The sequence below is a fragment of the Nansenia antarctica genome (assembly GCF_963989245.1).
Source record: "Nansenia antarctica genome assembly, chromosome: 8".
Taxonomy (NCBI): domain Eukaryota; kingdom Metazoa; phylum Chordata; class Actinopteri; order Argentiniformes; family Microstomatidae; genus Nansenia; species Nansenia antarctica.
The window spans coordinates 17,357,162-17,384,661 of NC_137678.1; the positions used below are offsets into that span (position 1 = coordinate 17,357,162).

Below are 27,500 nucleotides of genomic sequence, written 5' to 3' on the forward strand. Positions count from 1 at the left end.
TGCCATGTGTAACCATCAGCCCCCTGGAGCGTGTGTATACAGCATATCTGTGTGTGTGTGTGTGTGTATATATATACAGCATATCTGTGTGTGTGTGAGAGAGTGAGAGTGAGAGAGTGTGTGTGTGTGTGTATACATACAGCATATCTGTGTGTGTGTGTGTCAGGTGGAGTCATGTCACTCTCACCTCCTCATTAACTCTCCTGACCTCGTCCCTGGCCTCCTTACAGCCCTCACCACCCTGCCATATCAGCTGTATGTGTGTATGTGTGTGTGTGTGTATGTGTGTGTGTGTGTAACTGCTTTAGGGCCTTGTGTCTCAAGGCTCATTCTCCCCTCTTCTCCCTGTGTGTGTGTGTGTGTGTGTGTGTGCGCGCACATGTGTGCTAGTGATGTGTGGGTGTGTGTGTGTGTATAGTGGGTTTGTGAGTGTGCGCATGTGTGCTAGTGATGTGTATGTTGGTGTGTGTGCTAGTGATGAATGAATGAATGAATGGTCTTTGTCATTTGGTCATTTGTCATTGCTATAGTACAGGTACCAAACAACGAAATTTGGGAGGGGGATGATGCGTGTGTGCTAGTGATGTGTGTGTGTGTGGATGTGTGTGGATGTGTATAGTGGGTTTGTGAGTGTGTGCTAGTGATGCGTATGTGGGTGTGTGTGCTAGTGATGCGTGTGTGCTAGTGATGTGTGTGTGTGTGTGTGATGAGGCTCTGCCTCTGATGACAGCCCGCTGATTAAGCCGTCGCATACTAATGAGCTCTGGTGTCTGGCAGCTGCTACGACCACTACCCCTCCCACACACACACACACACACACACACACACACACACACTATACACACTATACACACACACACTCACAAACACAGACACACACACACACTCATTCTCACACACACACACACTCACAGACAGAGAGAGACACACACACACACACACACACTCACACGCTGCATCAAAGAGGCAGTTTAGAGACAATTACCTCCGCCCACCGTTAACTGGCCTGTTGTGTGTGTGTATAGTGTGTGTGTGTGTGTGTGTGTGTGTGTGTGTGTGTCTGTTGGCTGCTGCTCTTTAAGCCAGAGATAATTGGCCATGCATGAATGAGGAGGGATAATGTTCAACCTCGGGTAATATAAACACACTCACACTCACACTCACTCACACACACACACTCACACACACACACACTCACACACACACACACACGCACACACACAGACAGTGACACACAGATATACACACACACACACACACACACACGCAGACACACGCAGACAGTGACACACAGATGCGCACACACACACACACACACACACAGACGCACACAGAAAGAGAGAGAGAGAGCTGCGTGCTGGTGTCTGTTGTCTTTATTCAGTGGTGCCGCCGAGGCTAAACCATCAGTCACCCTGCCAGCAGTGCTGCTTCCTGGGTACGGGTGGCTGGGTGTGGGGGGGGGCTGGTGTGGGGGGCTGGTTCCTGGGTACGGGTCCAAGGCCCTGATGTCAGGAGGCCAACAGCAGAACCACAGGCCCACAGTATGCACAGAGGAATGGGGGGCGGGGGTGTGTGTGTGGCTGAGCTGGGGAGGGTTGTGGGGGGTTAATGGGGTTGGTTTGTGGGGCTGGGCTGGGAGGGGGGTTGGTGGGGCTGGGGGGTTGGTCCCTGAGCCACAAACATTACACCACAAGATGGATGACAACACAGGACAGCAGCCATGATTAAATATCATCCTGCCCCACCCCCCCCACCCCCTCTCTCTCTCTCTCACACACACACACACACACACACAAGCACTCACACACACAGGCAACCACGCATGCAGGCACACACACACACACACACGCACGCGCATGAGCAAGTACGCACACATGCAGCCTCACACACTCACACACTCACACACATTCACACTCACACTTTCCCTTTTCCACTGAGGTCATCAACACTCCCACCCTTGTCAAAAGGCCTGGAAGATGAATGCTCTCTCTATCTACCCAGATGTGATCTCTCGCTTGTATAAAAACCCAGCTATCCCGGCAGGATATGAACATATCGACGAGCTGCAGTTCATATCTATCAACGTCCCCTCCCTCCCTCCCTCCCTCCATCCACAGCTATTGAACGTCTCCATGTCTCGTGTTGTTAGGGTGAGATAAGGCCTATGCAGGAGGAACATGGCTGTTTCTGAGGGAGGAAAGTTGCCAGATTGAGTCTTCAAAAGAAGCTACTTTATCAAACTGAAACATGACCTACCTGTAACCTTTCGCGTCCGGATAAAATTGGACACAGCTGAATAATGCCATTCGTCAAAAGAACGACACGCTAGATTACACAGCAATATGTCACAGATTGTGCTAGACTAGTATAGCCTCTCTTCAAGTTTCAGGATATGAGAAGTAATAACTGTATAATAGACGGGTTTGTTTCGTTGTACTTCACCAGTCTGCTGCTGTCTGTTTTCACAGAGAAAGAAGAAACCACTGCTTCTAATACATTTTTCTTGAGAAATAAGGGAAAAAAGCCCCACATATTGAGAAGTGAGAACACATTTAGAATTCCAAACGTTAGTTTAACACACTACTTCTAAGCGGATAGCATCCTCGTATTCTTATTCTTATTATATATTTTTTAACTAAATCGTATGAATAATGCAGTAAGTAATCCGACTGAAATCCATCCGTGTCCTCAGGTGTGGGGGGCTGTAACGCAGATGAAGCATGGCCAAAACAAGAAACGGATTACCCCCCCCCCCAAAAAAAAAATCCCGTATCGATTCCCACACCCCTCGATCCCCGGGGTAGAGGATCGCTCGTGTTTACCTTTACCTTCTCCCGCAAACATCATCAGCTGTCCGGTATTTACCAACACGGGAGTCGCGCCGCTACACTGCGAGTGTTTACTTTGTGCGCGTTATTGACACGTCGCGAACATAAACAATAGGACACAATAATAATACTAACAATAACAATAATACTAACAATAACAATAATACTAACAATAATAATAATAATAATAACAACAATAATAAAAATACCATCGAGCGAAAGAACCCCCCCCCCCCCCCAAAACGGCTCTCCATTTACATTTACATTTTTGGCATTTAGCAGACGCCTTATTCCAAAGCGACTTTACAATCAATACATTTGAATGCTAAGCATGTGAATCATCAGTCCACCATTCGTGGCAGGAAGAGTAATCTAGCTCGGGCCCGGGGCCACTGATAGAAGGAAAAACCTTCTTCTAAAACCATTTTTTTTTCTCTCCGCTTACCGTGTCGAGGTGCCTTTCCTGACATCGCACATCATGCACTTGAAGGCCTCCGCGGTGTTCTTGTAGGTGCACACGCTGCAGTCCCAGCAGCCCTCCGAGTCAGACAGACAGACTGGCCTGGGCTGACGCTTCGGCCTTCACACACAAAAACACGGACAGAAAAGCTCAGTTTTTTCACACCCTCAGCCAGACCGGGTGGTGCTGCTGTGTGTCTCTGTCTCTGGTACACATCCGGAGGTCCCCCGCTCACACATCCGATCCAGGGTTTTTTTGTGTTACTAGCTCTATGATCATCTGACTATGGAATAATAAAACAGTCCGCCATGGTTGCTGCTACTACCACTGTAGCGGCTATTATACCCATCTCTCTCTCTCTCTCTCTCTCTCTCTCTCTCTCTCTCTCTCTCTCTCTCTCTCTCTCTCTCTCTCTCTCTCTCTCTCTCTCTCTCACACACACACACACACACACACACACACACAGAGATCGACACACACACACACACACACACACACACACACACACACAGAGATCGACACACAGAGATCGACACAAACACACACACGATACCCCTCCTGAGACAGACAGACAGACACACACACACACACACACACACACACACACACACACACACACACACTCACACTCACATTACCCCTCCTGAGAAACACACACACACACACACACACACACACACACACACACACACACACACACACAGACCATTGAGTGTTTCGTATGACATGGTGTCTGGTCTAGTTCCTCCTACCATCCGTGTCAGCAGCGCGAGGGTCTCAGCTCTTACCTGGTCGGACTGCGCTTGTCTCCCATGCCGGTGGAAGTTTGTTGGGTTCTGTGTGAATAAGGAGAGTCCCTTATTATTGTAATAACCGATGCGCCCTCTCTCTCTGTCTCTCCTCTCCCTCCAGCTGTCGTGGAAACTCCGGTCGGCAAAGGGTTGCCAGATGGGATTGACAATTTCCAGCCTAACCACCACAGTCTAAAAAAAAACTGCTAAATCCACTAAAAAACCACCAGCCCCAAAACCTAGATTGTTGCAGAAAACCGCGAATTACTATTGGGCAGGTGCCCGTCTTATGTTCCTAAACTGTATGTCCGTTGCCAATGACGTTTATAAAATAGAAGAGAAAAAAAAACTGCACATTGCATGTAGCTACTAGGGTGTGTGTCTTAACTTAACGCATTTTGTAACTTTCAGGCACTGACATTTTGATACCGTCTAAATGCTATTTACCCAGCCCAACCCGCCCAAATGCTTTTTTTTCCTCCGGCCCAGTGTGATCAAAACTAGGCCATTCGGCGGGAATACGCCTTATCTGGCAACCCTGGTTCGGAGAATAATCACGTGATCCAGTCCTATCCAATCACGCGCGGAGCCTCATTTCCTTGAGGCTGCAAACCGGTTTAACATTCCTTCTAGAATACAATGTTGTGTTTTAGTGTTGTGCTCCTAATAGCTCATGTTAATTATCACCTAATAGTTAATGTGTTGTAGATTATGGACACTGGACTGTTGGACTGCGTGGGTGTATAATTCACTTATGTTTCTGAAATTAATAGCCACCTTTCACATACTGTTATGCAAACACACACACACACACACACACACACACACACACACACACACACACACACACACACACAACATAGCCCTACAAATATAATTCAGCTTGTCTGAGGCCAGACATGATCAGTTCATTGACTATTAACAGATAGTTTACTGACTACTATCGGACAATAGTCTGTGAACTTAAAATGTCTGGCCACTGAAAACAAGCTGAGTTGTACTAATTCAGTGTGTGTGTGTGTGTGTGTGTGGGGGGGGGTAATGACCCCCCACCCACACCATCATAGCTCATTGGTCTGGAGGCTGCATGGCTCTTTGAAAACGACCTTCTGCTGTGCTGCGAGGCAGGACGACAGGTATAACTCAGGCCAGAGACAGGTCCGGTATGGTGCCTCTGCTACCTGTCTGCCTGCCTGTCTGCCTGTCTGTCTGTCTGTCTGTCTGCCTGTCTGTCTGCCGGCCTGCCTGCCTGCCTGTCTGTCTCTCTGTCTGTCTGTCTGCCTGCCTGTCTGTATGTCTGTCTGTCTGTCGGCCTGCCTGCCTGCCTGTCTGTCTGCCTGTCTGCCTGCCTGTCTGTCTGTCGGCCTGCCTGCCTGCCTGTCTGTCTGCCGGCCTGCCTGCCTGTCTGTCTGCCTCTCTGTCTGTCTGCCTGCCTGCCTGCCTGTCTACTTATCTGCCTGTCTGTCTGTAGGAGCATGTACACATGGGGTAGTGGCCTGTCTGCCTGCCTGTCTGTAGGAGCCTGTACACATGGGGTAGTGGCTTGGAGGCCTAGTGGATAGTGAGTTCAAATCCCACCTGGGAACACCACCATTCAAGTGTGTCCTTGAGTAAGGCACTTAGCCCTAAATTAATAATTTAATAATAATAATTTACCATTTAGCAGACGCTTTCAATCCAAAACGATTTACAATTAGAGATTACAGGGACAGACTCCCTGGAGTAATTTAGGGCTAAGTGTCTTACTCAAGGACACACTAGTGGTGGTGTTCCCAGATGGGATTCAAACTAATGACCTTCCGATCATCAGTTCAACTCACTATTCCCTAGACCACCACTGTGAGACTAAATCACTCCAGGGAGACTGTCCCTGTCATGTCTAATTGTATGTACGCCATTTAGCTGACACTTTTATCCAAAGCGTCTTACGTTGCAGTGAGTGCATACATACAGTACATATACATGGTCTCAGGGGGAATCGAGCCCCCGACCTAAGCATTGTTAGTGCCCATGCTCTAACAACCAACTGAGCCACAGAAAATCACTGTAAATCGCTTTGGATAAAAGCGTCTGCTAAATGGTTAAAATGTTAATGTCCCTACTACAAAGCCAGCCTGGGCCATGTTGTGTTTGTGGGCTGGCTGTGTGTGTGTGTGTGTGTGTGTGTGTGTGTGTGTGTGTGTGTGTGTGTGTGTGTGTGTGGGTGTGTGTGGGTGGGCTGGCTCTTGTTAAGGAAATGTGATCAATGATAATGCAAATCAAACAGGTCCGTCTGGTCGCTGTGGGAATGGGGCCTCACGACACCTCTTTGATGCTATCTATCTGACACCTGATTGGTGGACAGACAGGAAGGCTACTGTTAACCACTCCTTGTCTCCTCTCCTCGTCTCCTCTCCTCGTCTCCTCTCCTCTCTTCCTCTCCCTGTCTCTTCTCCTTGTCTCCTCTCCTCTCCTTGTCTGCTCTCCTTGTCTCCTCTCCTCTCCCCTCTTTGTCTCCTCTCCTTGTCTCCTCTCCTCTCTTCCTCTCCCTGTCTCCTCTCCTTGTCTCCTCTCCTCGTCTCCTCTCCTTGTCTCCTCTCCTCCTCTCCTCTCCCCTCCTTGTCTCCTCTCCTCACCTCCTCTCCTTTAATGTGAAACAGATGGACAGTCACAGGTGTAGGCGGAAAGACATGGGAATGTCGGCCATGTTTACTTGAACACATCCAATGTAAGTAGTGACTATGAAGGTAAGTACAGAACTCCACCTTAGAATATTAGAATAACAGAACTCCACCGTAGAATATCTTGTACACCTTGAGCAACACCATGACTGAAATGTGATTCATCCCAACAATGTGTGGTTCAATATTCAACATTACAAATCAAATGTGTGTAGTGGTTTTAATACCCAGCCTACTGGACCATACAGGCCACTGTACAGACTACTAATATTCAACATTAGTGGTTTTAATCCATCCATGTTCTTTTCGTATAAAACCCCTAAAACAAAGTATTCAACCCGGAGTCATGAGTTGTGTATAAAACAAGCAGCTTTATTTCAACATTTGACCCAGACTGGAACAGAGAGGAAGAGTACAACTTTATAACCATATTTACAAAGAGTTTCAACAATCCTGACATAACAGACGCATGGAGACATCCCCTGTTCAGCCTAGATGAATGAATGAATGAATGAATGAATGAATGAATGAATGGTCTTTATTGTCATTGGTATAGTACAGGTACCAAACAACGAAATTTAGGAGGGGTGGCTCCCCTCTGCTAGATGCTGCTATGTGGGCAGAACACAGAAATAAAAAAAAAAGAAGAAAAAATTCACGAACACTTACAGCAACAGTTGAGGACTTCAAAGTAAAAAAAGAAAATAAAAAAAGAGGAAGACTGTGAAAGCTCTTTCATCCAATACCAGCTTCATCTCCCCTCCAGCGCCTCCCATGACGACTGTCACCGCTCATTAGCAGGAAAACTGTGACTCAAAGAGGGCGTCAAACACATCAGCCCAGATATAAAAGAGGAGAATCCCCTCCCTCCCCTCTTCCCTCCTCTCCACCCTCCCTCCCCTCCCTCCCCTCCTCTCCACCCTCCCCCCTCCCCTCCTCTCCACCCTCCCCCCTCCCTCCCCTCCACCGTCCTTCCCTCCCTCCCCTTCCCTCCCTTCCTCTCTCCACCCTCCCTCCTCTCCACCCTCCCTCCTCTCCACCCTCCTCCCCCCCCCCACCCCCATATCTTCCATATCCTCCCTCCCTCCCCCCCTCCGCTTCAGTCGCTAGTCTCTTCCTCGTCGCTGAAGTAGGCGCTCTTCTTGATGCGGGGCTTCTTGGAGTCGTCTGACGTAGATGCCTGATTAGAATCAGCCGCTGCCAGCGCTGTCGCTGCTGTACGCTTCCTCCTCTGCTCCTCCTGCTCGATGCGCACTTGCTGAGGGGACAGGAGGTCCAAGGGGACATTTAGATGACCAGGGGGCCAATTATGTACTTCTATGTACATTTATGTCCTCCATATCATCTACAATGTCCTCCATATCATCTACAATGTCCTCCATATCATCTACAATGTCCCGCTGATCATCTAATCTGGGGGACATTTTAGATGATATGGGGGACGTTTTATCATATCACAGAATTAAAAGAGAGAGTTTGTGGCTGGTGGAGGTAGGAATCGGAGGTTGTAATGCCTGGAATGGATTGAGGAACGGTATCAAACACGTTTCTACCTCCACCAGCCTCCCCCGAAAGGAGAGAAGAGAAGAGGAGAGAAGAGGAGAGGAGAGGAGAGGAGAGGAGAGGAGAGGAGAGAAGAGAAGAGAATGAATGAATGAATGAATGAATGAATGGACTTAGAAGAGAAGAGAAGAGAAGAGAAGAGGAGAGGAGAGGAGAGGAGAGAAGAGGAGAGGAGAGGAGAGGAGAGAATATATATATATATATAGAATACAATGGAATAGAATAGTGTCTAGAGTAGAACAGAATCGAACATAACAGAGTAAGATGGAATAAACCAGAGCATCATAATGCAGAGAGGAGTGGAAGTGGAGAATATATCATCTTTGTGAGAGGTGCGACACTTGGCAAGGGCTGTTCTCTGTACACAAGCAGTCAGCACAAAAATGTCTGAAAACATTTCACAGATTGCATCATCCCCCGCCTGCCAAGGCAACACCGCGCTGCCTGCCAACCTGGAAGGCTCTCTACCTCCCCCCTCCCTCCCCCTCCCTCCTCCTCCCCTCCTCCCTCCCCCTCCCAACCTGGAAGGCTATAGCCTGGCTCAGGCTGTCTAGGGCAGGGTCCTCTCTCCTCCCTCTCCCTCCCTCCCTCCCTCCCTCCCTCCCTCCCCCCCTCCCAACCTGGAATGCTATGGCCTGGCTCAGGCTGTCCAGCGCCGGGTCCTCTCCTTCATCACCGCTCTCCTCCTCCTCCCTGCAGCGAGAGAACAGAGGGATGAGGAAACAGAGGGATGAGGGACTCAGTAAAGCAGACGTCGGAGGTGCGTTATGCAGTTTATATTTATATCGTAGATGCGCGTGTGGCGTCTGATGATCATTGATGACGCAGCTGTCAGTGACGGTGTAGTAGGGGAGAGGCTGGCGGAGGTAGATAAGGAATCGGAGGATGGGAGAGGCTGGCAGAGGTAGATAAGGAATCGGAGGATGGGAGAGGCTGGCAGAGGTAGATAAGGAATCGGAGGATGGGAGAGGCTGGCGGAGGTAGATAAGGAATCGGAGGATGGGAGAGGCTGGCGGAGGTAGATAAGGAATCGGAGGATGGGGGAGGCTGGTGGAGGTAGAAATCAGAGGACGGGGGCTCGTTGTAATGCATGGAACGGAATGAGGAATTCCGTTCTAATGAGTAGTATCCGTCCTCCGATTTCTACCTCCACCAGCCTCCACCCTCTACCTCCACCAGCCTCCCCCCTCTACCTCCACCAGCCTCCCCCCTCTACCTCCACCAGCCTCCCCCCTCTTCCTCCACCAGCCTCCCCCCTCTACCTCCACCAGCCTCCCCCCTCTACCTCCACCAGCCTCCCCCCTCTACCTCCACCAGCCTCCCCCCTCTTCCTCCACCAGCCTCCCCCCTCTACCTCCACCAGCCTCCCCCCTCTACCTCCACCAGCCTCCCCCCTCTACCTCCACCAGCCACCCCCCTCTACCTCCACCAGCCACCCCCCTCTACCTCCACCAGCCTCCCCCCTCTACCTCCACCAGCCTCCCCCCTCTACCTCCACCAGCCACCCCCCTCTACCTCCACCAGCCTCCCCCCTCTACCTCCACCAGCCTCCCCCCTCTACCTCCACCAGCCTCCCCCCTCTACCTCCACCAGCCTCCCCCCTCTACCTCCACCAGCCACCCCCCTCTACCTCCACCAGCCACCCCCCTCTACCTCCACCAGCCTCCCCCCTCTACCTCCACCAGCCTCCCCCCTCTACCTCCACCAGCCTCCCCCCTCTACCTCCACCAGCCTCCCCCCTCTACCTCCACCAGCCACCCCCCTCTACCTCCACCAGCCTCCCCCCTCTACCTCCACCAGCCTCCCCCCTCTACCTCCACCAGCCACCCCCCTCTACCTCCACCAGCCACCCCCCTCTACCTCCACCAGCCTCCCCCCTCTACCTCCACCAGCCACCCCCCTCTACCTCCACCAGCCACCCCCCTCTACCTCCACCAGCCTCCCCCCTCTACCTCCACCAGCCTCCCCCCTCTACCTCCACCAGCCTCCCCCCTCTACCACCAGCCTCCCCCACACACACACACTTACACTTCCTCTGGCTCATCAACCTTCTTCTTCATCTTCTTCTCCTTCTTCTTGGGGGGTTCCCTCTCTCCCAGCATGTTCTTGGGGCAGGCGTAGCTCAGGTGACCCGTGTCCTGTAACACACAGGCTGAGATTAGATTAGACTAGACTACATTAGATTAGATTAGGTTAGGTTAGGTAAAGTTAGATTAGATTACAGATAGCAGGGGGGTGCAGGGCTGGGCAGAAATACCACATCCCAAACAGTGATTCATTGATTGCCAAATGAAACCCGGTCTGTTTTGTTTGTGTGTAGCGCGTCAACTCACCCCACACTCGTAGCATTTGGACTTGTCTGTGTAGTTGCGCTTCCTGATGAACTCGGACGCCCTCCCGTTGTCCACGGCGATGCTGGCCTTCACGATCCGGCCGAATAGCTGAGGGATAGAGAGAGAGAGAGAGGGAGACACCTGAGCATCCTCCAGGGGAGGTTGGTGGAGGTAGGAATCAGCTATTAGGGGTTAAGTGCCTTTCTCAAGGGCACATGCAGCTCCCTCCTGAGGCGGGGATCAAACCAGAGACCTTCCAATTGCTAGCCAGCCTCTCTAACCTCTACACTACTGCCACCCCCCATAGATAGATAGTGTAATGGATTTTTTCATCTTATGAATGTTTTAACATGAGATGTATTCCTGTGGTGTTCATGTTCATACAGAATGTGACAGTATGTTTCCATGAGGAGTTCCTGTGGGATTGTTGTGGGTCTGACTGTCCTGTTTGTGAGCACAGAGCTGTTTGGGCCTTGTGTTCATAGACGGTTCGTTTAGGACTCGCTGTCGGTCCCACGGGAACTTACTCCCTGTTTTCAGACTCGTTATCAATGTTATGACTATGTTGACATTATATCAATTGTACTATGTGAGAGTTTGTTGTCAGTCTTTTTAACTTCCCATTGAGAAGTTGACTGTCTAAGATCATTTTCTTCAATAAATACTATACCTAGATTTAAAGCAAGTTTCTATTTTGAGTCTCATTAAATAATCCACAACAATAGATAGACAGATAGATAGATAGACAGATAGGTAGATAGGTAGATAGGTAGATAGATAGATAGATAGATAGATAGATAGATAGATAGATAGATAGATAGATAGATAGATAGATAGATAGATAGATAGATAGATACAGTCCCTGACAAAAGTATTGTCGCTTGGGTACAAGTTGACCTTAAGTGCCCCTCAAATATATTTCTAATCAAAAAATGTTTACAAGAAATGGCTAAATTCAATCCCAACAGCTTTTGAAATAATGTTTTGGTGCAAAACGAAACTGCTGAAAAGCATTCTAACGTTCACAGCTTGGTAAAGCCCACTGAGTCAGTTTTTGCAAAGACAAAAGTCTTGTCGCCTCGTCATATGATGCACCCAATCCTAGATTACAGCCTCACCTATGATCAATAATTGATCAATCAATTAGTGGGTGTGTATAAAAAGAATCCCAGTACACCAGACCTTCACATCAACTGCAACTTGACCTCTGACAACATGCCTAAGATTCACCCTGAGACCAAAGCGTTGATTATCAAGAGGCTGAAGACTGCTGAGGTGGCTGACACCTTCAATGTGTCTCAGCGTCAAGTACAAAGAATAAGAAAAATATTTGAAGAGACTGGAGATGTTTTTGACAAGCCCAGGTCCGGCAGACCCCGCAAGACAACTGCTCGGGAGGACCGTTTGTTGGCTCGAAAATCCAAGGCCAGCCCCTTTTCCACTGCAGCAGAGCTCCACCAGGCCTGGTCACCTCAAGTCCCCGTGTCAACCAGAACAGTTTGTAGAATTCTGTCTCGAAATGGCCTCCATGGTCGAATCAGTGCCCAGAAACCAGCACTAAACAAAAGGCAATTAAAAAAACGTGTGGCATTTGCCAAGACCCACAGCCTGCTAAAAGGATGGACGCTGAAAAAGTGGCAGAAGGTGGATTTCTCAGATGAATCTTCGGTTGAATTACATCACAGCCTCCGCAAATATTGCAGGAGACCTACTGGAGCCCGCATGGATCCAAGATTCACCCAGAGGTGTGCGAGAGATTTGCAGGGTGGAAGGCAATATCAATAGCCTAAAATATCAAGAAGTATTAGCTACCTCTTACATTCCCAACCATAAAAGGGGTCAAATTTTGCAGCAGGATGGTGCTCCATCGCATACTTCCATCTCTATCAAAGTTCCTCAAGGCGAAGAAGATCAAGGTGCTCCAGGACTGGCCAGCCCAGTCACCAGACATGAACATCACTGAGCATGAAAGAGGAAGCATGGAAGACGAAACCAAAGAATCTTGATGAACTCTGGGAGGCATGTAAGACTGCTTTCTTTGCTATTCCTGATGACTTCATCAATAAATTGTATGAATCATTGCCGAACCGCATGGCTGCAGTCCTTCAAGCTCATGGAAGTCATACAATATATTAGATATGGATCTCACAGCACCACTACTTAATTCACTGAAGTTATGCAACATATTTTAGTATTTGAAGTAAATTATTTGTTCAATTTTCACATTACTCTCTGTAGGCGACAACACTTTTGTCTTGCCAAAATCTGACCTTTCTGTGTTCAGTGAAGCAAATTTATTTTGGTATATTAAACATAATTTGGGAGGGGTTTTGCTTTCATATGAGCCATTTCTAAAACCAATGGATTAAGTCAGGTTATAAACTGTTGTTTCTACAAAATGGATAAGTGACAAGACGTTTGTCAGGGACTGTAGAAGGAGGTGAAGAGGGAGGAGGTGACAGGACTGACCTCTTTGTCGTTCAGTGATCTGGAGCAGTTCTGCGCCGACTCTTTATCCAGGAAGAGAACGAAGGCCACACCTTTACTCCTGCGCATCTCTTTGTCCTTGACGATCGTCACCCTGAAACACATGAAACATTCATCATTATCAACCTCCATGGTTATCACTATACAGCAGCCACTCGCTTTACAAACTGAGAATAAATGTGTTAAATTCAACATATTATTGAATACTTACTTCACAACTTTTCCATATTTAGTGAAGAGCTGCAATGAGAGGAGACGATATGAATTCAAATCATTATTCAATGGCATCAGGCAGTCTGTTGTTATTTTGCATCTATCTCTCTTGTCTACAGATGCAGAGCAGGGAGGTATTCCATCAACGTTGCTAAAGGAAAATCCAGGCTTATTTTTGATAATCGGTTTGAGTTTTATCAGAATAAGACTGAATTGTCCTCTAGCGACGTTGATGGAATACCCCCCCAGGGGAGCCTGATGGAGGTAGATATCGGAGGACAGGCTCATTTTAATGCATGGAACGGAATAGCAAGTCCTCCGATTTTCTACCTCCACCAGCCTCCACTAAGGCAGAGGAGGGTAGAGGGAGGCAGGGGGAGGCAGAGGAGGGCAGAGGGAGACAGAGGGAGGCAGAGGAAGGCAGAGGGGGGCAGAGGGAGACAGAGGGAGGCAGAGGGACGCAGAGGGAGGCAGAGGGAGGCAGGGGGAGGTAGAGGGACGCAGAGGGAGGCAGGGGGAGGCAGAGGGAGGTGTACCTTGTGCAGGTCGTTGTTGGTCAGAGAGAAGGGCAGGTTGGAGACGTACACCGTACTCCTGCTGGGAGCCAGACCCCCACTCATCCTCACCTCGCTGTCAGGGTCAGGGCTAGGATACTAAGGAGACACGGTCAGAGTTAGGACACTGCCAGGGCTAGGACACACTGAGGAGACAGGGTCAGGGCTAGGACACTGTCAGGGTTAGGACACTGTCAGGGTTAGGACACTGTCAGGGCTAGGACACTGTCAGGGCTAGGACACTGTTAGGGTTAGGACACTGTCAGGGTTAGGACACTGTTAGGGTTAGGACACTGTCAGGGTTAGGACACTGTTAGGGTTAGGACACTGTCAGGGTTAGGACACTGTTAGGGTTAGGACACTGTCAGGGTTAGGACACTGTCAGGGTTAGGACACTGTCAGGGCTAGGACACTGTCAGGGTTAGGACACTGTTAGGGTTAGGACACTGTCAGGGTTAGGACACTGTCAGGGCTAGGACACTGTCAGGGTTAGGACACTGTTAGGACACTGTCAGGGTTAGGACACTGTCAGGGTTAGGACACTGTCAGGGTTAGGACACTGTCAGGGCTAGGACACTGTCAGGGCTAGGACACTGTCAGGGCTAGGACACTGTCAGGGCTAGGACACTGTCAGGGTTAGGACACTGTCAGGGTTAGGACACTGTCAGGGCTAGGACACTGTCAGGGTTAGGACACTGTCAGGGCTAGGACACTGTCAGGGCTAGGACACTGTCAGGGCTAGGACACTGTCAGGGCTAGGACACTGTCAGGGTTAGGACACTGTCAGGGTTAGGACACTGTCAGGGTTAGGACACTGTCAGGGTTAGGACACTGTCAGGGCTAGGACACTGTCAGGGTTAGGATACTGTCAGGGCTAGGACACTGTCAGGGTTAGGACACTGTCAGGGTTAGGACACTGTTAGGGTTAGGACACTGTCAGGGTTAGGACACTGTCAGGGTTAGGACACTGTCAGGGTTAGGACACTGTCAGGGTTAGGACACTGTCAGGGCTAGGACACTGTCAGGGTTAGGACACTGTCAGGGTTAGGACACTGTCAGGGCTAGGACACTGTTAGGACACTGTCAGGGTTAGGACACTGTTAGGGTTAGGACACTGTCAGGGTTAGGACACTGTCAGGGTTAGGACACTGTCAGGGTTAGGACACTGTTAGGACACTGCCAGGGCTAGGACACTGTCAGGGTTAGGACACTGTCAGGGTTAGGACACTGTTAGGGTTAGGACACTGTCAGGGTTAGGACACTGTCAGGGTTAGGACACTGTCAGGGTTAGGACACTGTCAGGGTTAGGACACTGTTAGGACACTGCCAGGGCTAGGACACTGTCAGGGTTAGGACACTGTTAGGGTTAGGACACTGTCAGGGTTAGGACACTGTCAGGGTTATGACACTGTCAGGGTTAGGACACTGAGGAGACACTGAAACACACAACACAGTAACACATGACATTACAATGACTTGACTATATCTCTGGCCATATCTCATGATCATAATGAATGTGTGCAAGTTTAGCATGCAAACTAATTGCATTGGTTAAAACAACCACACACTGCTGCATGGTATCTATGCAATGGTGTGCATGTTAAACTAGCTACACACACACCAACGCGTCATGATAATCAGATATGACCATATATATATATATATATGATATATTACTAGTCAAGTCATTGCAAGTCTATCTATTTTACACTGGATGTGATCTCAATTAAATAAAGAACTGACCTCACTCACAGCGCCGGCATGGGTGAAGTACCGTGTCTGACTTGAATGACGGAGGTAAAACAGACGTAACCAGTTCGTTTTGATCATGAAAAATGATAAGAAAATGTGCTTCTATTCATTTATTTTATCAACAAAAACAAACGAGAGCCCTGTCAGAGTCGCAAAGAAATGACGTACACCGATATAGTTAAAAGTCGTAGAGAAATGACGTAAACGCATATAGTTCAAAGTCGCAGAGAAATGACGTAAACGCATATAGTTCAAAATCGCAGGAAATGACGTAGGCAAATCTAGTTCTAGTAAGTCGTGGACGTACACAGATTGGCGTCGACTCCACCCAATGAACGACCGCTGTGTTGTTCAACATCCGGACAAGCGGATGCGTTCGTCAATTTGCTCTGGGAGCGCCGGTGCGCACGGAGCGCCGGTGCGCACACTGGATTCGGCGTCACAAAGCGACCGAGCGATTCTATTGGACAAGAGGCGTTCCGTGAGTGCTGATCAGAGTTCCAGAGCGAATTGACCAACCTCAGCCTCGGTGAAGAGGTATGTTTGAGCGTGTTCTCATGTCTGTTGTGAAGTTTTATTGATAACTGTGCAACATTTGAATATCGCTGACGAGTAAGTAACTGTTTGTTTCAGATACATAAACGTGTCCGTTAGAGCTAGGTAGGAGCTGGGTAGATAACTTGTTATAAGAACAGAAAAGCAGAGAAAACGAGTAAAATTAGCACACGTGGCTAGCAGTCAAATACACACACACACACACACACACACACACACACACACACACAACACACGAGTAGAACCGGCGTTTGGAGCTTACTGTAGCTGGCCAAAGGGCTATAGGTGTTTTTATCACAAGTGTTTGTCACAACAGTGCACTATTGAAACACTGAAGAATCTTATCTCGTCCCCAGATTGTGTTGAATACGTCAAACTACATAGAAGCCCTTCAATAAACAAGTAAGTGTGTGTGTGCGTGTGTGTGCGCCCCACATTCCCACACCACAGACTGACTCCATCGATTGGTAGTGGCTAGAATCCATCAATGGAGGAATGTTTCCAGCTAGACTGTGTGTTCCCTGTGTGTAAATGAATGCCACATCGTAGCTGCTATAGCATCTCTCAGCAGACCTCTCTGTGGCTGAGTATATATAATATAATCATTGTAATGCATGGAACTGATTAAGGAATGGTATCAAACATGTGTGCAGGAGAAGAACTAAAAGCTGTGTTTGTGCGTGTGTGTGTGTGTCTCTCTCTCTCTCTCTCTCTCTCTCTCTCTCTCTCTCTCTCTCTCTGTGTCTCTCTCTGTGTGTGTGTCTGTGTGTCTGTCTGTCTGTGTTTCAGTGGCGTACAGGAGAGACAGGAACGTGCGGGAGGTCTATGAGGAGCGCTTCCCAGAGAGAGCGGTAACTGAACATGTGCAAAATGTTCTGATGTGTGTGTGGTAGATATGTGTGTGTGGTAGGGATGGGAATCGAGAACCGTTCCAGTTCAGAACCGATTCCAAATTGTTCAATGCATCGGAATCATATGCCTCCGAGGTTATCGATTCCTCTTATCGATGGCCGACATGTTTTCCCCAATGCGCTGACAGTTGTAGGCTACATTGCAAAAAATGTGTTTATCCAAAGCGGCTTCATTTCACAAAGACAAACGACAACATTGCTACTTGTAACATCCGTAAAATGATAATTCTAAGTAAGGGTTGGAACACCAGCAGTAAACATCTTTACAGCGACGCAACATGGGCTAAAATGACAAGAATGCCATGTTTTTGACTCTACACACTGCTTCCCAAGCGAGCAACACGTCTGTTCCTGGGGGTAAATATCCTGTTATAGGAGTCGAAGGGAACAGAGGAATCAGAGACTTCGGTTGCAGTGAAAACACAGAATGTCAGAGTTTAAATCTCTCCTCGTACTACTAGCCTCACAACAGTCAAAACAATCGGCACATAGATCTTGCGTGAAAGCCCCATACGTCACAACTGCGCCTCCGAATCAGCAGAATCGATAACGGAATCAGTATCAATAACATCTTATCAATTCCCATCCCTAGTGTGTGGTCCTTGTGTGGTCGATAGTATGTGATGTTTGTGTAGAAGATGTTGTGTTGTTTGTGTGGTAGATGTTACATAGTGGCCTATATCTTTATGATATACCCAATACATTACTGGCATAGAACTGCTACACAACACCTTGCTGTTTTCTCATGACACAAAGTAATTTACCCACTGAATTAATACCTTTTGATTTATAGAATTACAATGTACCCAGATTAGCATCGACCCAGTTCTATTTCATGGAGCTCCTTAGGGGAGTTCTGCTGCTCCTAGTGGTTTACCCCACTACCTAAGGCTAGCCAATGACTGATGATTTCCAATGTCTCCGCCTTATGGGTGCTATACAGTCATGGCCAAAAATATTGGCACCCCTGCACTTCTGTCAGATAATGCACCACTCCTTAATTTTAATTCTGAATTGTATCCAGTTGATTTTTGTTAGTTCTGTGTTGGAATATTACATTTGGCTTATTTCTCAGCTTTTTTGTGTTGTTAAACAAAACATGTGAATACCAAAGCATTTGTAATTGCAACAATTTTCTTGGAGAAGTGGGTGCATTTCCTGACAGAAGTGCAATATCTTTGCCCGCCCATGACTGTATAAGGGGGGTGACACCTGTGACTCGTTCTCCCCCCAAAATTCAGAGCGAGTTGCAGTTAGAAGCTCTGAAGACTGGAAGAAGAGTGAAGAAACCCCTGGTGTTTTCTTCTGTGGCACCCCCATTGCCGGCAAAAGCTCTTCTCAGGGCTCGTTGCTCTTGCGCCTTCCTCGACGGCGCGAGCGACGAACATTCTTTGTGCTTCGTCTGCCTCGGTGGCGAGCACGCCAGACAAGCACTGGCCGCCTCCCCTCTGCCCCTCCCACGACGCTGCTAGATCCTGTGTGCAGGAAGAACAACAGACTGTGCAGGAGCGACACTAGACTAGATGATCGTGAGTGAAGGTATTATCAAAGCATACGGGTGATCGACAGGCGAGTACGCTTTGACAATATCTTCACTCACGATCATCTAGTCTAGTCTCGCGCCTGCGCCATCTGTTGTTCTTCCTGCACACAGGATCTAGCAGCGTCGTCTTGCTCGCGCAAACAAACCCGGCGAAAGTTTTACTTGCTCTGGACAAGTAAAACGGTGTTAATGTCGAGCCCTGATGGGTGAATGAGAGGCCATTGTAAAGCGCTTTGGAATAAGGCGCTATATATGTCAGTCCTACTCTCTCTCCTCCTCTTTCTGCTCTTCCTCTCTCTCCTCTTCCTCCTCCTCCCCCACCTCTCTCTCCTCTTCCTCCTTCACCTACTCTTCCTCCTCCTCCTCACTCTCCTCTTCCTCCTCCTCCAGTCAAATTACCGTTTAAAGCTAAACACACCCCAATTTCCTGTTTCCAGGGTCCGTACCCCCGGGTGGGCGGTGGCGGGGGGGTGGAGAGGCGGGGCTTCAGCCGCCCGGAGGAAGACTTCTCCCGCGTGTTCAACTATGACGGCCCTCGAGGCTTCTACCCCGGCGGCGGCGGTGGCGGCGGCGGGGGCGGGGGCGGCCCCCGAGGTTACCACGGCGAGGACCAAAGGGGTTACCATGGCGACAATCTTCATTTCCCCAATGACCGCAGGAGCGCCACCCCCTCCAGGAGAGTGAGTCAGTGGTCTGTTTGTGATTCACGATGAAGCCGTATGCCAGGGGGTGAGAGAGCAGGGGGGTATTCCATCAAGGTCGCTAAAGGAAAATCCAGGCTTATTTTTTTAACACGTGAGATTTAGAATCAGAATAAGCCTGGATCTTCCTTTAGCGAAGTTGGTTGAATACCCCCCAGGATGTCAAGCTCTCCATATAATATTATATATATATGTATATATATATATATGTATATATAATATATGCCATTTAGCTGACGCTCGGCGGGGGCAGGGGCGGCCCCCGAGGTTACCACGGCGAGGACCAAAGGGGTTACCATGGCGACAATCTTCACTTCCCCAATGACCGCAGGAGCGCCATCCCCTCCAGGAGAGTGAGTCAGTGGTCTGTTTGTGATTCACGATGAAGCCGTATGCCAGGGGGTGAGAGAGCAGGGGGGTATTCCATCAAGGTCGCTAAAGGAAAATCCAGGCTTATTTTTTTAACATGTGAGATTTAGAATCAGAATAAGCCTGGATCTTCCTTTAGCGACGTTGGTTGAATACCCCCCAGGATGTCAAGCTCTCCATATAATATTATATATATATATGTATATATATATATATATGTATATATAATATATGCCTTTTAGCTGACGCTCGGCGGCGGCGGGGGCAGGGGCGGCCCCCGAGGTTACCACGGCGAGGACCAAAGGGGTTACCATGGCGACAATCTTCACTTCCCCAATGACCGCAGGAGCGCCATCCCCTCCAGGAGAGTGAGTCAGTGGTCTGTTTGTGATTCACGATGAAGCCGTATGCCAGGGGGTGAGAGAGCAGGGGGGTATTCCATCAAGGTCGCTAAAGGAAAATCCAGGCTTATTTTTTTAACACGTGAGATTTAGAATCAGAATAAGCCTGGATCTTCCTTTAGCGACGTTGGTTGAATACCCCCCAGGATGTCAAGCTCTCCATATAATATTATATATATATATATAATATATGCCATTTAGCTGACGCTTTTATCCAAAGCGACTTACATTGCAGTGAGTTTATACATTTGTCAGTATGCTCCCAGTGAGAATTGAACCTACAACCTAAGCGTTGTTAGCGCCATGCTCTACCGCCTGTTGCCACACAACATTGTACATACAGTCTTTCATTTGACATGTTTTAGCATTTAGCAGACGCCTTTATCCAAAGCGACTTACAACAAATACATTTGTCTCAGTAAGGGAATCATCTGTCCATCAGTCATAGCAAGAAAAAGTAATCTATGCTAGGACACACACACACACACACTCAAGGGATGACATAAGTGGAAGGACAAGGTTTTGACAGTTGTAGGTGTAGTCTGTCTGCACAGCAGTCCTATCAGTCCTATCCTTATCCTCTGGCGCTCCCTAGTGGCGGGACCGAGAACACTCAGGCTCCTGTAATGGTAAAACGTATGTGTCCTACTAATGTTCATTTGTGTGTTAAAGATCTCACTTAGTACTAGCCATTTGAATGAGGTATGTCGTAAATCATTAAGCTGTGTGATGTGATCCACAAACTTTCTCTCAGAGTAAGGGTGTGTTCTCACTAAAACATTTGCTTCACTTGGAATTGGAGTTTAGATAAAACTTGCTTTGCATCGTTTGGAGCCGTGAGAACGCGCATTCGAAGTCGCTCCCGGAGCAAACATCCGACGGATGCTCCGCTTGAAAAGGGTGGTTTCGCTCCGATTAGAAACAACGCATCGAGGCTGTCCATAGGAAAACAACAGCGCATGCGTGTTGATCTGGATAAGAGCGGGACGAACGGGCAATTTTCAATTTGTCTGACCAATCAACTACCACGTTTGTTGCTTCGATTGCGTATGTTACTTCGTTTACATAAAGGGCTGTGAAAACGCAAATCAGAGAATGCAATCTCATCCCTCAGCTCCGTGTCATGATTCAGACTTTCATGTGAGAACATGACCTAAGAATGCCAGTTAACTTTCTGAACTTCCTTTCTAACCCAACAGTCTGTTCGAGCCCAGATACAAAGTGTTTTTGTGACACACACACACACACACACCCAGACCCAGGCCTCTGCATCTCTGTTCTGAAACAATGTTTCTGGTCCTTTAGTTTAGCCGTTAGCGCACCTCTCCTAAGGCTGAAGGAATGTGTCCTTGGTTTAGGAAAGTGTCCAGCGTGACATTAATCTGCTACTCTGGCCAGATAACATGCACCGAGAATCCATCTGGTGCTCCTAAGGAGATACACAACAAGCCTGTTGTTTGATGTAAACCTCACCCAGTCCTGAGGAGAGGTGCTCCATGTCCTCCCCCCCCCCCCCCCTGATTGGCCAGTCGTAAAAGCTTTGATGTTTCACCCGTGTAGAAATGTCAAGACTGAGATCTGTTCGGGGCTCCTATCCTAGCTGATCCAGGGCTGCAAACTTGTCACCTTTCTGCTAAATTAGCCGTTTTCACCTTAAAATCCATCCACCATCCATGTGAATCATGTAGATCTGCAAAAAAATGTGTCTCGTCAAAGTCAAACTAATTAAAGTCTGCTAAACTCCACTACTGTTGAAATAACTTTAAGCTTCAGGCACCTAGGTACAATTCCAGACAGCGTGGAGAACACATTCACAGTAAACTGTTTTCGAAGTAATTCTGCAGGTGTTAAGGTCAGGCTTGCCGCTACTTACACGCGCATCATTGTTAGACCACCGTTAGTGCTAGCGATATCCATTTAGCACTATTAGTGCTAGCACTATCCCCCCCCCCCGTGAACCTCTAAGGTTAGCCACACATTGATCATTTTCTTAGTTTTCAGGCACCCCTGTGATCACACTAACCCTGTTTTAACCCTACTTTATTAAAACTTACTACGGAACAACAATCATTGTGTTGTTGCCATCTTTGGTACATTCTCACCGAGGACCAGCAGGGGAATTGAGAGGCGAGGGTTCCCGCGCTGGTCTTACAAAGCCTTAAAGTCTAAAATCCAGCAATCCAATTCATAAGGCCTACAAAGGTCCCAAATGTCAATTATTCAGTCTAAAAATTAGGCGCTAGGTCTCAAAGATGAGATCCTAATAAGGAAATCAGTCCGACCACCTCTATTACGCAGAAATTAATCAAGCTGGAACCAAAAAAATGCTAATTCGCTTCCTTTTTTGTCTGTATGGCAGTGAAATCCCTAATTTCATCACCTCGAGGATCATAAGGTGTCGCGAATAGGTCTGAAATGATATCCAAAGAGGTCTAAAAAGGTCTTAAATTGTACTTGTTGAAACTTGTAGGAACCCTGATCACAGTATGACATCACAGGATGGTGTTGTGAATTTAATTGATTCTTAATAGATTGAGTAAAACTTATGAAACACAAAGAGCTTAAATCAATTGTCTCCAAAGAGGCCTTTTATTAAGCAAAGTCACATGAGCGCAGAGAGAAAGTAGCAGGCAAAAAGACCCCAACGATGGGTGGGACTCATATTTATAGAACTGTCCTTGGTCATGAGGTCACCATTCTTGGGAACCAATCATGTTATACAAATCTGTGATTACACAAGTTATGGGCCCTGTTCAGTGTATCCCCTACCATTGCCTTGGGGGGGCGGGTCGCCCCCCCAACGGAACCACCCGCCCCCCCAAGATAGAGGAATTATTACGGACATAAACACCAAACATCTGACAAGCTAAAATATCCGCGTTTTTTAAACGCACCCAAACCGAATCTGGCAAGTGGCAAGCCCCTAGGCTCGTTGGTAACATTAGTCTGCCAGTATTCTCGCCTAGCCAGACCTATCTCTCCATGGTTCTGAACCGATGGTTCTGAACCGATGGTTCTCGAGCCTAATGGCCCATAGGGAAGGAGCCTATCTCCTGTTCCCGTAGCGTGAGGCGGCTTAATGTACAAGTTAGTACACCCCCTGGACATGACGCTGGTATGTCGCAGGGTCTTACCCCCTGAGGCGGGGGGGGTCCATGCCACGGTCCATGCCACCCCCCCAAGGCAGCAAACCTAGGGGAAACACTGCTGTCCATAGTCAGAATTATTCACTGCGCCACAGATCTTGGCCCATCCCTTACAGGAAGGAAACGGCCTTCCTTGAGTGCTAGATTCACCAAACTGTAGACAGGGTTCCCGCGTTGGTCTTAAAATCCAGTCTAAAATCCAGTAATCCGATTTATAAGGCCTAAAAAGGCCCCAAGTTGCAGTTATTAGGTCTAAAAAATGAGGTGCTAGGTCTAAAAAATGAGATTAGCTTGTCCTGCAAGGAAATCAGTCCGATCAGTCTATTTACGTGGAAATTAATCAAGTTGCCCCCGGGAGAAATTATTGGCGAACGAAGCTACGGCAGGATGACAGCTATCATATGGTGTTGCGAATAGGTCTAAAATTCCATCCAAAGAGGTCTAAAAAAAGGGTCTAAAAGGGTCTTAAATTTGACTTGTTGAAACTTGTCGGAACCCTGTGTAGAGAGTGTTATTGGTGATAAACACATGCGGTTGTTTTCAGGAGGAGCCGTACCCCTACAGAGGGCCTCGGGACGACCCCCTCCCAGCACGGCAGATGGAGTTCAGGTAACACACACACTCACACACACACACGCACTCACTCACTCACTCACACACACACACACACACACACACACACACACACACACAGGATAGAACTCTGTCACACTTGCATGTGCGCACACACACGCTCGCACGCACACACACACACACATGCACACACACAGGATAGAACACTCTTACACTTGCACACACACACACAAAGAACACACACACACAGAAGTATCACACTCACACACATCACAGGCATACACACAGGATGGAACTCTCTCACACTTGCAAGGGCACACACACACACACACACACGGAAACATCTCACTCACTCACACACGGATCACACATGCACGCATCTCGCACACACAACATTAAGAGAAGCCTCGTTGCAGTCAGAACCATGGTGCAGCTGTCATTATGTTCTTGGCCAGCAGGTGGCGGTGTTGCTCCATGCGGTCAGCCTGTGAACAAGGAGGGTCTTTGACAGTTAGCCCTGAGGGCCAATATGAATATCTGTGCTGTTTATTTACATAGCATACAGTGTACATGTGAAATGTTTGTTTACGTACTGTGCTGTGTGTGTGTGTGTGTGTGTGTGTGTGTGTGTGTGTGTGTGTGTGTGTGTTGACCTAGCATACCAGAGATCACGGTCGTGTCTGTCCAACTCTCATAGGAGAACACTGTGGGGCTGCTGCTGTGGTTGAAATGGCCACGCAACTGTCCTACACACACACACACACACTCACACTGTCTCACACTCTCACCCTCTCACACACTCGCAGTGTCTCACCCTCTCTCACACACTCACACTGTCTCACCCTCTCTCACACACTCACACTGTCTCACACACTCACACTGTCTCACACTTTCACAGTCACACTCACACTGTCTCACACTCTCACAGTCACACTCCCACACTCTCACTCTCTCACACGCAGTCTCTCCCACTCTCTTGTACTCACACTATCTCACTCTCACCCTCTCTCACTCTCTCACACTCACTCTCTCACCCTCTCTTATGTATTCTCTCATACTCACTCTCACACCGTCACCTCAGAGAGAGAGAGAGAGAGAGAGGGGGAGGGAGGCAGAAAAGAGGATGGATGCATATAGTAATGCATGGAATGAAGACTAATATCACACATTCCATTCCTCACTCCATTCCACAGTCCATTCCATGCATTACGATAATAATAATAATTGTTTATTGCCATGGCAATCAGTCAGTCAGTCGGTGGAATGTGGTATGTTTTGCTCTAGGCCCGGGGTCAGCCGTAGTCAGCGCCCCTGGAGCAGTCAGGGGTTAAGTGCCTTGCTCAAGGGCACGTGCAGCTCCTTGAAGTTCTTTATGAAGTTCTTTATTTACTCCCGAGGGGAAATCACTTACTGTCACAGCAGCAAGATTTAAAAGACACATAATAGATCAGGAATAAAGGCGTGGATCCAACCAGAAACCTTCCGATTGCTAGCCGGCCTCTCTAACCCCCCCCTCCCCCTACCCAGTGAATTCCACAATGAATCCAGCCTCTGATTTCTACCTCCACCAGCCTCGTGTGTGTGTGTGTGTGTGTGTGTGTGTGTGTGTGTGTGTGTGTGTGTGTGTGGGGTGTGCGTGGGTGTGTGCTTACGGGGCTAGGTGACAGGTGTATCAGGCTGTAACTCTTATCTTGGCCACACCTGCAATAACGAGGCTCACCTTCCCTGGTGTGAAGCGACGCCCGGGGTAATTACCACGATAAATCTAGATACTGCCCGAGGCCCCGTGTTGAAGGAGGGAGGGACGAACGGACGCCATTTTGTCATCCCAACACGGAGTCGTTTCACTGTCACAACGTCTGTGTTGGTCGACATTGGACATGCTAAGTAAGGGAAAGAGATGGGGCGGTAGAGAGAAAAAGAGAAAGGAAGTAGTCCACAGATATTTTACGAGTGTGGGAGTAACGCAGCTAATCAAATGTGACAACCCAGAATGTACACAGAGCCTTCTAGAACACATACACAGAGCCTTCTAGAACACATACACAGAGCCTTCTAGAACACGTACACAGAGCCTTCTAGAACACACACAGAGCCTTCTAGAACATGTACACAGAGCCTTCTAGAACATGTACACAGAGCCTTCTAGAACATGTACACAGAGCCTTCTAGAACACATACACAGAGCCTTCTAGAACACGTACACAGAGCCTTCTAGAACACGTACACAGAGCCTTCTAGAACATGTACACAGAGCCTTCTAGAACACACACACAGAGCCTTCTAGAACATGTACACAGAGCCTTCTAGAACATGTACACAGAGCCTTCTAGAACACATACACAGAGCCTTCTAGAACACACATACACAGAGCCTTCTGGAACACACTCATCAACAGAGCCTTCTAGAACACACAAAACCAGAGCCTTCTAGAACACACAAAACCAGAGCCTTCTAGAACACACGTACACAGAGCCTTCTAGAACACGTACACAGAGCCTTCTAGAACACACGTACACAGCGTTCTAGAACACATGTACACAGAGCCTTCTAGTACACACAAAACCAGAGCCTTCTAGAACACATACACAGAGCCTTCTAGAACACGTACACAGCATTCTAGAACACGTACACAGAATCATCTGTCCATCAGTCATCACAAGAAATAGTCATCTATGCTCGGACCCCAGGGGCCGTTGGCAGTCACAATGCTCGAAGAAGGAAGATTTAAGATTTTTAAATGTTAGTATCATCATTTTAAAAATGTATTTACAGTAGAGAAAAGAGAGGAGTAGATAATAATTTACAGACCTGACGCCCCAGGCCGATGTTCCAGGTAGGGAGGGGGGAGAGAGAGGCAGGAGTTCTGGGGTAATTGTAAGAGCTGGTGGGGGGGGGGGGGGGTGTAATCCAGCCAGTAGAGACAGACGTGGTGATTAGCTCTCTGCTCGCAGCGCTGCCTGAGTCACGTACACTTCAAACGCGCTGGCGGGACAATAAAGTTTTGTGAGCTGGTTGGAGGCCTCTGATTGGCCGGGGGCGGGGGGTCAGGCCGGGGTCGCGGAGACCAGGTGTCTCTGATTGGTTTACGCCCCCCGTTCCCAGGCCACTGAACCACCTCTCCTGTCTAACTAAGGTTTTCTACATGGACTCTGTCTGTTAGAACAGGGTAGTTAATGAGCCTCAATGCTGAACAGACCAGATATGTATATGGATATGTCTGCTCTGGTGATGGTTAGACATGTTGCTGATATTTGATGTTTCATAGTTGATGATGTAGTACTTTGTGTTATGATTATGTAATAGTTATTCTTTCTGAGTGGGGCAGTCCCACTCATATTTTTCATTTTTATTGACAGATATAGTAGAGATTTAGACAGAAAGAATGGGTGAGAGAGAGAGAGAGAGGAGGGATGACATGCAGGATATGTCCCCAGCCGGAATCGAACCGGGGACCCTGCGGTTACATGGTCAACGCTTAACCCCCTCCGCCACCTAAGCGCCCATGATTATGTAATAGTTGATGTGTGGTGAGATGATGTCATAGCTCCTGTGTGATGTCAGTGTCTGTGTGGTGTGATGTCATAGCATCTGTGTGGTGTGATGATGTCATAGCGTGTGAGTGGTGTGATGTCATAGCATCTGTGTGGTGTGATGTCA

At 48.2% G+C, this 27,500-nt stretch overlaps 3 protein-coding genes across 5 annotated transcripts in view; 1 reads left to right on the forward strand and 2 right to left on the reverse strand.

Moving 5' to 3' along the window:
• Positions 1–4,173, reverse strand: part of LOC308164635 (YY1-associated factor 2-like) — a gene marked incomplete at its 3' end in the record, with an annotated part of 15,671 nt that extends 11,498 nt beyond the window's left edge. For 2 of the 3 annotated variants that reach the window (XM_080538714.1, XM_080538713.1), the window contains exons 1-2: positions 4,077–4,173; positions 3,274–3,408 (exon numbers count right to left, since the gene is read on the reverse strand). In XM_080538714.1, coding sequence (XP_080394840.1) covers positions 3,274–3,408; positions 4,077–4,102 — 161 coding nt within the window. In that variant the 5' untranslated portion in view covers positions 4,103–4,173. Of the gene's footprint in view, positions 1–3,273; positions 3,409–4,040 lie in introns of all 3 variants that reach the window. The other variant, XM_080538715.1, reaches the window with a different exon arrangement.
• A 3,665-nt stretch (positions 4,174–7,838) lies between these two features.
• zcrb1 (zinc finger CCHC-type and RNA binding motif 1) lies at positions 7,839–15,782 on the reverse strand (the record flags this gene model as incomplete). Its single annotated transcript, XM_080537409.1, has 8 exons — positions 15,633–15,782; positions 13,872–13,988; positions 13,334–13,362; positions 13,105–13,216; positions 10,636–10,743; positions 10,331–10,440; positions 8,923–8,995; positions 7,839–7,997 (listed from the first exon to the last, which is right to left on the reverse strand). The coding sequence occupies exons 1-8, from the start codon at positions 15,717–15,719 to the stop codon at positions 7,839–7,841; spliced, it is 795 nt and encodes a 264-aa protein (XP_080393535.1). The 5' UTR covers positions 15,720–15,782.
• Positions 15,783–15,972: 190 nt separating this feature from the next.
• Positions 15,973–27,500, forward strand: part of pphln1 (periphilin 1) — a gene marked incomplete at its 5' end in the record, with an annotated part of 35,947 nt that continues 24,419 nt past the window's right edge. The window contains 4 exons of the mRNA XM_080538125.1: positions 15,973–16,042; positions 16,986–17,047; positions 19,088–19,330; positions 23,812–23,876. Coding sequence (XP_080394251.1) covers positions 15,973–16,042; positions 16,986–17,047; positions 19,088–19,330; positions 23,812–23,876 — 440 coding nt within the window. The remainder of the gene's footprint in view (positions 16,043–16,985; positions 17,048–19,087; positions 19,331–23,811; positions 23,877–27,500) is intronic.